We start from the raw sequence: 11955 nt of genomic DNA, 5'->3' as shown, positions 1-11955 counted from the left end.
TTTAGGTAGGTAGTGAGTTTCTAGAAATTTGTCTGTTTCCTCTAGGTTTTCAAATTTGTTAGAGTACAATTTTTCATAGTATTTTGTTATGATTCTTTTCATTTCAGTTGGGTCTGTTGTGATATCACCCATCTCATTTCTTATTTGGGTTATCTGCTTCCTCTCCTGTTTCTCTTTTGTCAGTTTGGCCAATGGTTTATCGATTTTGTTGATCTTTTCAAAGAACTAGCTTTTGGTCTTGTTAACTCTTTTAATTGTTTTTCTATTCTCTATTTAATTCTGCTCTAATTCTTATATTTCCTTTCTTCTGGCACCCGAGAGCTTCTTTTGCAGCTTTCTTTCTACTTGTTTGAGTTGTAGAGTTAATGTTTTCATTTTTGCCATTTCTTCTTTTTGGACGTGTGCATTTATTGCTATAAACTGACCTCTGAGCACTGCTTTTGCTGTGTCCAAAGGTCCTGGTAGGATGTGTTTTCATTCTCATTTGATTCTGTGAATTTTTTTTATTCCATCCTTAATTTCTTCTATAACCCAGAAGTTTTTAGCAAGGTGTTGTTCAGTTTCCATGTGTTTGGATTTGTTTCCCTTGCTTTTTCTGTTACTGATTTCTACTTTTATGGCTTGATGGTCAGAAAAGATGCTTTGTAATATTTCGATGCTTTGGATTTTGTTAAGGCTTGCTTTATGGCCTAACGTGTGGTCTGTTGTGGAGAATGTTCCATGTGCATTGGAAACGAAAGTATACTTGGCTGCTGTTGGGTGCGGTGTTCAGTGTATGTGAGATCATGTTAGTTGATTGTAGCATTTAGCTCTTCCGTATCTGTATTGAGCTTCTTTCTGGATGTTCTGTCCTTCACCGAAAGTGGTATGTTGAAGTCTCCTATTATCATGGAGCTGTCTATCTCTCTTTTCAATGCTGTTAGAGTTTATGTATTTTGGAGCCCTGTCGTTGGGTGCGTAAATATTTATTATGCTTATTGGTAAAGGCTTTTGATGAACAAAAGTGTTTAATTTTTATGAGGTCCCATTTATTTTGTCTTTTGCTGTTTGTGCTTTTATTATGTTAGACAATCCATTCTTAAGACCTAGGCCTGACATTGTTCCCCCTGCTTGTTGTTCTAAGAATTTTATGGTTTTAATCTGTACATTTAGGTCCTTTATCCATTTTGAATTTGTTTTTGTGTGTGGTGTTACGCATGGATCCTGTTTCATTTTTCTGCATGTGGAAATCCAATTTTCCAGCACCATTTATTTAAGAGACTCTTCTTTCCCCATAGAATGGACTTAGTACCCCGGTTAAAAATCAGTTGACCATAGATGTGTGGGTTTATTTCTGGATTCTCAATTCTATTCCACTGGTCTATATGTCTATTGTTATGCCAGTACCAAGCTGTTTTGATTATTATAGCTGTATAGTATGTTTTTAAATCTGGAAGTGTCAGTCTTCCTACTTTGTTCTTCTCTTTCAGCATTGCTTTAGCTACTCGTGGCCCCTTGCCATTCCATACAAAGTTGAGGACTGGCTTTTCTATTTCTGTAAAGAAGGCTGTTGGAATTTTGATAGGGATTGTGTTGAATGCATAGATCACTTTGGGTAGTATAGACATCTTAACAATATTACATTTTCCAATCCATGAACATGGAATATCTTTCCATTTATTTAAGTCTTCTTTAATCTCTTTCAGCAGTGTTTTATAGTTTTCATTGTGTAAGTCCTTCATGTCCCTGGTTAGATTTATTCCTAGGTATTTTATCTCTTAGATGCTATTTTAAATGGGATTGTTTCCCTAATTTCCCTTTTAGAGTTCTCATTGCTGGTGTATAGAAACCCAACTGATTTTTGTTTGTTGACCTTGTATCCTGCAGCTTTGCTAAATTTCTCTATTAGCTCTAGAAGTTTTCTTGTGGACTCTTCAGGATTTTCTATATATAAGATCATATCATCCACAAATTGAGATAATTTTACTTCTTCTTTTCCAATCTGGATACCTTTCATTTCTTTTTCTTGTCTTATTGCTTGAGTCTGCTTGGTTCTGAATTCCAGCTCTTCCATTTGCTAGTGCGTCTGTATGCCTCCGTTTCCCCATATGCAAAATGATAATAAAAAGAAAACCTATCTTACATTAATGTTACTGTGAGGGTTAAATTTAATGTGCTTAGAATAGAAAGAGTTTAAATTATTATACAGGCTCACAACCCTCACCTCAAACTCTTGGATGTCAGATACTTTGAACAGTACCACATAATCAAATACATTAATATTTCTGCAGCAAAACAAATTAATATTTACACTATGATAAATACAGACTATAAATAGCTTCCGTTCAGGTCACATTTTAAAGTTTAATGAGTTGTGGCACCAAATTACGGGATTAAAAAAAAAAACTGTTGGCCTTCAGAGCTTTTTAGATTTCCAAATTACATATACAGAACTGTGAACCTGGGTTGTTATTGCTACTCATAGTAGTACTAGCAATACACAAACGCCCTTTGTGGGCCTTGGAGAAGCTCATGTCAATGCTATTTATGTGATCAGCCTAAACAAAACACAGATTAGCAGGTAAGATTAGAAAGAGCAAGATACTGGCAGGTATGATAGGAGGTAGAGCTGAGGACAAGAAATTACTCTGTCCTCTTCAGGGAACAACCATTCTGTTTTAGCAGTCTCCCTGATTCCATCTGTTAAGACACACCTTCTCTTGACCCACTAGGTAAGAGGCTGAAGACTGCTTCAAAGCAGGGCCATACTCTATCTTCTCTCTCACGATTTTCCAAGAAAATCTTGCCTATGCTTGGCTGGAATACACAAAGGGAAATAAGATGAATCCCTCTGTAGCTCCACTGACCACTGTCTATGATATTAGACCACCTCAGGATTCACTGCTCTTTCTGTTTATCAGCCTCTGACTCAGAGCTGACCTTGCTCCAGGTTCTAAAGAGGATCTCTTCCTGCTTGCTCTTCTAGACTTTCTCTCCTCTGTACTCTTCCAAGAGTCAACATGGAACACAGGAGAAAGGCACATGAAGTAAGTTTTCAAAACATAGCTAAGACTTTGAGTCAAATAATCTGTGCCATTTACAACCTGTTTGGTTAAAGTAATCTGCTAAACCCTGGCAGACAAGTCATAGTTATTAAAATACAAATTTTCAGAGTCGACATAGGTAGAAACAGGTCAATGGATTTGTCTTAGAATAGGAAGCTAATGAATAAAACTAGGAAGAAACTGTCAAATCTTAATTTCTCATATCCTCAAACCAACACTAAAGTTGGCCAACAAGTAACTTAAATGTATTTTCTCTAGTAAAAATGGCACAGAAAATGCTGTCACATGAAAACACTTATCTGAAAAGTATGACAATATATCAAAAGCTCCTCCACCCTAACTCCTGTAAGGAGTAAAAATACTAAGAGTCTGTAAATCTTTTTATGCCACTCTTGGTTAATCTACCAGACCAGCTGAGACACAGAGGTACTAATGTTTGTGTATATCTTAGTCATCTAGTGCTGCTGTAACAGAAATACCACAAGTGGATGGCTTTAACAAAGAGAAATTTATTTCTTCACAATAAAGCAGGCTAAAAGTCCAAATTCAGGGGGTCATCTCCAGGGGAAGGCTTTCTCTCTCTGTCAGCCTTCTTATCAATCTTCCCCAGACTAGAAGCTTCTCCATGCAGGAACCCCAGGTCCAAACGACGCACTCTGCTCCTGGCACTGCTTTCTTGGTGGTATGAGGTCCCCCACTCTCTGCTCACTTCCCTTTCCTTTTATCTCTTGTAAGATAAAAGGTGGTGGAGGCCACACCGCAGGGAAACTCCTTTACACTGTATCAGGGATATGACCTTAGTAAGGGTGTTACAATCCCACCCTAATCACAAAATGGAGGACAACCACACAATACTGGGAATCATGGCCTAACCAAGTTGACACATATTTTGGGGGGACACAATTCAATCTATCACAGTAAAGCTCTTTAAAAATGAATTTTCAGCAGTAAAAATAATCATTCAATCTCCAGACATTGTTTCAACTAAGGGTAAAGTTCAAAGCAGTTGTTCTGTTAGTTACTTTTTAAAATAAAGATTACTTAGTTCTTTCCAACAGAAGAAAAGATAATCGTTAACTGCCTTAGTCCCAACCTCACCTTGGTCTGAATACATTTAATGTTGTCAACATCATTGAGGATTTAAATATTCACAATGGAGTCACCAAAAAAAAAAATGAATTCCTTTGTGTCAAGCATAATCTCATATCCTATATACAAATAGTTTAAAGACTCTACTACATAATGCATTGTATTTAAAGCAGCCATCTCTAATTGCTGGGACTACCCTTACTCTCCAAAGCCTCTCCCTCTTCTTTTTCAACCCCACCATTTATGTCACTGGGATACTCTTCATATCCTAGTTTACTAGAGACACCAACTCTTCAGAGTCGTTTTTGATTCTTCCTTCTTTACATTTGATAGAGTCATTTGATTTAAAATTAACTCTCTTTGACTTATTCTTTCCTCTAATCTCACTGACAAAGTTCTGCCTCACGAGCCTAGACTACAAAAGGTTCAAACTTTTCTCCTGGTGTGCATTTTAAACTCCATTCTAGTCCATCAACTCCTTAGTTTGGCATTCAAGCTCATCTACCACCTACCTATATCTTAGTTTCCACTTCTCATCTATCTGAATCATTCAGGTCAGTTAAGTCAAACTCCTCCTTAATCTTTGTTTATGCTGATTCTTCCACAGGAAATGCCCCGTCAGTTCCTCCATGTTCATGCAAATCCTCCTAATCATTCAAAGCCCAACCCAAGTCCTAAGTCCTATCTCTTCTGTAAGATGTTCTCCACTGTGCCCCTAACCTTAGCCTCTATCACATGATCTAGCACTGGATTACATATGATCTTTTATTTTTTGCTATTCTTTCTCATCTATACAACCACAAAGTAAGTTTTTTAACACAGGGTCCAAGTTCTTTACTCCTTAGCTATCCCTCAAGTGCCTAACACAAAATATCTATATTGTTTAATACTTTTCATTTGAAGGGAAAAGACGCTTAACTCCATCCTGCTCTGTATCATACAGATGTATTTCCAAACCTCTTCACGTATTATAAAAAATGAAACTGGTACTTAATCCAAGAATCAGTCATTTAAGCCATGGTTTTCACTGAACATGTCCACATGAAAAGCTCAATTTGCCCAAAGGAGAAATACCTTAAGCCTACTTAACAAAGTCACACTTCCGACTTTCTTTGGTGAGAGGAGGAAGAAGGGAAAGTGAATCTAAATTATATTTTTAAAGGTCTTGATTTATCAACTCACCTATTACATGGGCAGACACAAAGGCCACAGCATTTGTTGAGTTCTGTTAAAGTCTTCTCTGCCTCTTTCATGTCTTTATTTATTTGGTCCATGCCTTCTTCTATACGCTTTAGTTGTTCTGTAAGCAAGTTGTAGAAGTTAAATTTTGTGTTACAGTCATAATGCCAGCCAAAAAATGGTATTATGGATTAGTAAAGTTCAACCCTGAATCTACCAATGACCCACTGCAGTGAGTACAGCAGAACCAGAAGATACTACAAGCTGTCCAGCATGCAAACAATCTCTCACATACTGATCCTGAGGGTACCTGGCCTCTCTTATTGTGGAAAGATTTGTTCTTGAGAAATTTGTAGACTAGGAGTACACGAGGATTTGTTTCAAGATCATTCTTGGAACCAAATTAAGTGTACTAGACCAGACCAGCTCCCGAACATCATCTATCATTTAATAGGCTCAAAACCTGAGGATTGTCACAAGACTAATAAAAACTAAACCAGATTACTCAGGGCCAACTCATATTGGATGTTCCCAAGCTCACTAGAATCTAGACCTGTCTTAGGGCTTAATTTGCTCTCTGAGGATGATACAAGAGTATCATAATGTCTAATGTGCATACAACCAAATGCACACAATAAGCTCATCAGTGCCCTGCTGGCCTAACACATACTTGTCATACAATTGGGCATTGTTGCCTCCCCACCCCAAATAGGCAATGAAAATGATATAACTCAAATCAGAAGAACAGAAATAAACATATCACTCCTTGATCTTACAAATGGAAGATACTCCCAACCATTGAACTTTTTACATGGTTAATTTGATAGGGTTTTTTGGCATAAGTCAAATCAAGAGTTTCTGCCAACGACCTCAACTCACCCCCTTGTTCATCCAGCATAGTCATGGTCTTGACTCCTGCATCCTGAGACTAAAAGAAAAAAAAAAAAGCCAATAGAACAAAACAAAACAAAAACTATGAGGGCTGACAAATAGCAAGACAGAATCATTTAGAAATCCAAGTTCTCAGTGGATTAGAGCTACAAACATAACTAGTAGTCTTAAACCAACACATTTTAACATATTAACCCTGCATGAAATAATTAAGTCACAAATTCATGGGGAATTGATCTTCCCTGTCATATTCTATACTGCCAAAGGGGAAAATAGAAAAGGCCCATGTTATGGATTGAATTGTGTTCCCCAATAATGTGTGTCAACTTAACAAGGCCATGCTTCCCAATACTGAATGACTGTCCACCATTTTGTCATCTGATGTGATTTTCCTGTATGCTGCAAATCCTACCACTGTGATGTTAATGAGGCAGGATTAGAGGCAGTTACGTTAAGGAAGCAGGACTCAATCTATGAGATTAGGTTGTATTTTTAGTCAATCTCTTCTGAGATATAAAAGAGAGAAGCAAGCAGAGAGATGTGGAACCTCATTCCACCAAGAATGAAATGCCAGGAGCAGCGTGTTGTTTGGACCCAGGATCCCTGCGCTGGGAAGCTCCTAGACCAGGGGAAGATTGATGACAAGGACCTTCCCCCAGAGCCAATAGAGAGAGAAAGCCTTCCCCTGGAGCTGACATCCTGAATTCGGACTTCTAGTCTCCTAGACTGAGAGAATAAATTTCTCTTTGTTAAAGCCATCCACTTGTGGTATTTCTGTTATAGCAGCACTAGATAACTAAGACAGCCCATTAGCACATGGTTTGACAATCTTAGCAATTGCTAGCTTCAAATCATAAAGCATATTGATGTAATACCTTCCCGACTGTTAACACCAATCTACAAGATTAGGTTGTGTCTTAAGTCAATCTCTTTTGAGACATAAAAGACAGAAGCAAGCAGAGAGACGAGGGACCTCCTGCTAGTTGTATCAGGATCCCTCCCTATCCAGTTTCTATACTTAACTCAATGATTAAATACTTTCTTACCTCAATGGCTAAACCCAGGATTCTCCTTGTACTTTCCAGAGACTAGATTAAAAAAAAGAGAGTTTTTTTAACATTGCAAAATATGTAACAACAAAAATCTGATCATAGGCTATACTGATAATTCTACTCTTATTTTTAAAAACTGCTAACCTACCCCCTCTTTAAAAATTGCTAGCCTATCCCTCCCTTTAAAACAAAACAAAGATCCATCAATGGATGAATGGATAAACGTGGTACATATAGCCAATGGAATATTATTCAGCCATAAAAAGAACTAAGTACTGATACCTGTTACCCCTCAGAAACATTATACTCAGTGAAATAAGCCAGACACAAAAGGTCACATATTGCATGATTCCTTTTATGTGATATATCCAGAATAGGCCAATCCATAGAAACAGAAAGCACATTAGAGGTTACCCGGAGACTGGGGGGATACGAAATGGGGAGTGACTCCTTAATGGGTACAGGGTGCTTTTATAGGGTAACGAAAAAGTTTTGAAACGAGAGAGCTGTGGTTGTACGACATTGTGAATACATTAAACACCAATGAATTGTTCACGTTAAAATGGTTAATTGTATGTTATGTGAATTTCACCTCAATTCAAAAAATGGATTAAAAAAAAAAGAGAGAGAAAGTTGATCACTATAATTTTAGTTATTTTCTTCTTACAAGGTGATCTTTAGATCTTCCTACCAGGAAAAAATTTAGAAAGTGGCATGAATCAGGTACATAAAAATTTAATGTAAATAAAAATCTAGGTATACTATACAGATATTAGAAAATCCTGTTAAATACAAAAAGAAGGTTTAGAATTCCAAGTAACTGATAAGTAAAGACTATCTACAAAAATCATACAAATTGTTTTCACTTATTTAGTTTTGGTGAGTTAAAAAAAGGAACCACCAATGGCACTAAGGTGCAAATGTGATCTTGGATATAAAGGGAGGAGGAAGAAGAATAAAATTATCTTCTAGGAAGGTCCTCTCATCCCCTCACTGTGAAAACTGACATAGAATTCATTACTTAATCCAAGAAAAATATTTACCTCATCAGTAACCTGGTGAGCCCTCCGCTGAATTTCTTCTGATGACAGATTATCCATGATGAATCAAAACTCCTGATAAAGACACAGAAAAGGAAATGTGGATATTCTGTAAGAATAAGGATACACAAAGCAAGCTTGTTTGAGCAGAGTGGGGATTTCAGGAAAATAGGGTAAGTAAAGAAATTAAGGCCAAGAGAGGGTAAATGGCTATTTAATGCTAGCTAGTTACCGGAGGTGAACCTAAAACTCAGGTTTTAGGACTTCTAGTGCAGTGCTTTTTCCAGTAGGAAAGCAGTACCTCTACTTTCTGAACCACTGCTGTCAAATCAATTCCGACTCATGGCGACCCTACAGGACAGGGTAAAACTGCCCCATAGGGTTTCTAACGAGCAGCTGGTAGATTCAAGCTGCCGATCTTCTGGTTAGCAGCCGTAGCTCTTAACCACTGCACCACCAGGGCTCCTAGTGACTCAAGCCATGGTATTTTCAATCACCTCATATGCATGTGAAACCTGCAGAATGAATAAGGAAGACCGAAGAAGATTTGACGCCTTTGAATTATGGTGTTGGCGAAGAATACTGAATATATCACGGACTGCCAGAAGAATGAACAAATCTATCTTGGAAGTACAGCCAGAATGCTCCTTAGAAGCAAAGGTGGCAAGGCTTTGGCTCACATACTTCAGACATGTTATCAGGAGGGACCAATCCCTGGAAAAGGACATCATACTTGGTAAATAGGAGAGTCAGCGAAAAAGAGGAAGTCCTTCAACAAGATGGGTTGACACAGTGGCTGCAACAATGAGCTCAAGCATAACATCGATTGAGAGGATGGAGCAGGACCAGGCAGTGTTTCATTTTGTTGTACACAGGGTCACTATGAGTCCCAACCGACTCAGGGGTACCTAACAACAACAGCCTGTGGGTAGTGGTGACATTTTGGTGTAAGAAAGCCCAGCTCTCTCAATTTGTATAATTTTGTAATTCAACTCCTGGAGGCTATTTTTGCCAATTACAAATCAATACTTGCTATCTTCTTAGTAAAAACCTGCAAAACTCCACATAGGTTCAAAAAGAGGCTTGAATACAAATTTCACCTCTGTCAAAATGGAAGATTCCAAGAGTTCTGCCTTCTAAATATTTTTTTTAAAAAAAGCAGATGTAGCTGGCAGGTAGAATGTGAAGAATCACTCCTGACATGCCAATGGGGTCATTTTGAAGGACACACCCTTCAGCGAACTCAAAGCTCTGTCTAATACTTTTTTCTTCCCTAAGCAGATGACACACAAGATGAAGAACAGACGTCTAGAAAGTTCTCACATGTTTGGCATTCTGACATCAGGACACAGCTGCCTACACTTCTCTAATCTGGATTCCTGAGGGTGTTGAGCACATGATTATTGGAAACAGAAGTAGGAGACAAAGTAAAATTATAAGGGGAAGGACAAGGAAACAAAGACTAATACCCCTTAAGCTCTTATTAGCCTTTGCTAAACTGCTCACAAGTCTCAAGCAGGGTACCACCTAGAATTAGCTAATTAGTTTTATGCATATTCATTATTATCTCAAGGTTTTCTTATGGATTCAAGAAAAGGTTACCCAGAACGTTGAGGTAAAGAGAATTAGAGAAGAAGAAAAATCATTTAACACAAAGATCCCAATAAATTTACCCTCTGCAGATTTAATCTAATAGATTGAATATTTGTGTTATTTTTCCAATGTTCCCAGGAATGTAATCCCCTATGCTAACTGTGTACCATTGAGGGGAAAATACAAGATTTTTTTTCAGCACTTTTATAATCTATGTGATTCATTTGGGTTTACTAGAAGACTCCTAATATAAATTTCTTAAAATGGGAGAAAAGAAAAGAAACACTGAGTACCTACTATGCACCAGATAACTCTACTAAGTATTTATGTTGTTATGATGTGCCCTCTAGGTGATTTCAACTCATTGCAACCCCACATGACAGAGTAGAAATGTCCCACAGGGTGTTCTTGGCTGCAATCTTTACGAAAGTAGATCACCATGTCTTTCTCCCATGGAGCCTCTGGCTAGGTTCAAACCTCCAGTCTTTTGGTTAGCAGCCAAGCACTTACTGTTTGTGCCACCAGGGCTCCTACGTATTTATATATCTCATTATCTTCATTATACCTTTTTATAGATGGAGAAACTAACACTCTGTTTAAGTAACTGAGCCGGTAAAGAGCAGATCCATCATTCAAATCTGGATTTACTCTGAAATCAAGGAGAGCCAAAGTGCCCCTCTTAGTAAATATCAGATCATATGAGAACTGCTGAATATCAGAAAATAGACTAAGCATCCTATCTGATCGCTCATTTCAAAATTTCAGATGCCTTCTATAAGACCATGAAATCTCTTCCATAGATTCAAATAAAGCACTTAAATTGAAAGAAATAGAAAGACCAGAGTAATCCTGGTTGTCAGCTGTTTGATAGTAATTTAGAAACAAAATAATTACATTAATTTAGAAAATGATCATAAAACTATTGGAAAGAATGAATACACAGAAAAAGGCCTTGGAGCTTAATTAACAGGAGATCCATATGGATTCATTCATCAAAATGGAGAGATATTTAAGAAATAAAGAAACAGCACTTTAAATCACCATCAATTCCACAGGGCCTGCCAAGACCAATATAAGACTGATTTTGTAAAATAATTCCATTTATACTGGAAATCAAGGATTTTGCAGGTAAATTTTCTACCCAAGTTAGTTTCCTGCCTTATTCCTTGCCTTAAAACAAAATTAATCACAACGAAGTTGTTCTACAAGTTACACTCATATAGTTTATTATTATACTCTTAACACAGTTTAATAAAATTTGTGGTTCTCTTTGGCATATTTTTATTAGACTTTCATGGTAAATCAATATATTTGCAACAAGTGAAAACTTCTGTTCATAGCAGAATAACATAATGGTTAGGAGTAGAAACTCCAGAATCCAAATTCTAGCCCCACAATATATCTGTTGTATGATCTCAGGCCAGTTATCTAACCCCTTAGCCTTAGTTTAAAGGGTTAACAGAATCTACTTCATAAGATCTTTTGTGAAGATTTAAAAAAGATAAATCATGCAAAGTACTCAGTACCATGCCTGACACCTGACTGGCACTCAATAGGTGTTAGCCATTATTTTAATATTATTACTGAAGCAGAAAGAAATAGTAGGCAAGACAAAAGTTAAGCAACAATGTTAAATATGGGTGACATCATTGTCAATGCAGTTGAAAATAATAGCTATTGTTATGGATTGAATTGTGTTCCCCAAAAATATGTGTCAATTTGGCTAGGCTGTGATTCCCAGTATTGTGTGGATGACCACCATTTTGTGATCTGATGTAATTATCCCATGTGTCCTAACATCTATGTTAATGAGGCAGGATTAGAGGCAGGACACAATCTACAGGATTATGCTGTATCTTGAGTCAATCTCTTTGGAGATTAATAGAGAAAAGTGAGCAGAGAGGACAGGGACTTCATTACCACCAAGAAAGAAGGGCCAGGAGCAGAGCGTGCCCTTTAGACTCGGGGCCCCTGCACCGAGAAGCTCCTAGACCAGGGGAAGATCGATGACAAAGACCTTCCCCCAGAGCCAACAAAGAGAGAAAGCCTTCCCCTGGAGCTTGTGCC

The 11955-nt window shown here is 37.6% G+C and overlaps 1 protein-coding gene across 4 annotated transcripts in view; it reads right to left on the bottom strand.

The window, feature by feature from the left end:
- Positions 1-11955, bottom strand: part of SNAP23 (synaptosome associated protein 23) — a 44188-nt gene that overhangs the window by 20359 nt on the left and 11874 nt on the right. For all 4 annotated transcript variants that reach the window (XM_023735186.1, XM_023735184.1, XM_023735185.1 and 1 more), the window contains exons 2-5: positions 8299-8370; positions 7250-7291; positions 6192-6240; positions 5316-5433 (exon numbers count right to left, since the gene is read on the bottom strand). In XM_023735186.1, the coding sequence (XP_023590954.1) occupies positions 5316-5433; positions 6192-6240; positions 7250-7291; positions 8299-8355 (266 nt within the window). In that variant the 5' untranslated portion in view covers positions 8356-8370. The remainder of the gene's footprint in view (positions 1-5315; positions 5434-6191; positions 6241-7249; positions 7292-8298; positions 8371-11955) is intronic.

The sequence above is a fragment of the Trichechus manatus genome, unplaced genomic scaffold (assembly GCF_000243295.1).
Source record: "Trichechus manatus latirostris isolate Lorelei unplaced genomic scaffold, TriManLat1.0 scaffold00076, whole genome shotgun sequence".
Lineage (NCBI taxonomy): Eukaryota > Metazoa > Chordata > Mammalia > Sirenia > Trichechidae > Trichechus > Trichechus manatus.
The sequence above is the reverse complement of the archived record's forward strand: the minus strand, read 5'-3'. Positions and strand labels throughout refer to the sequence as shown.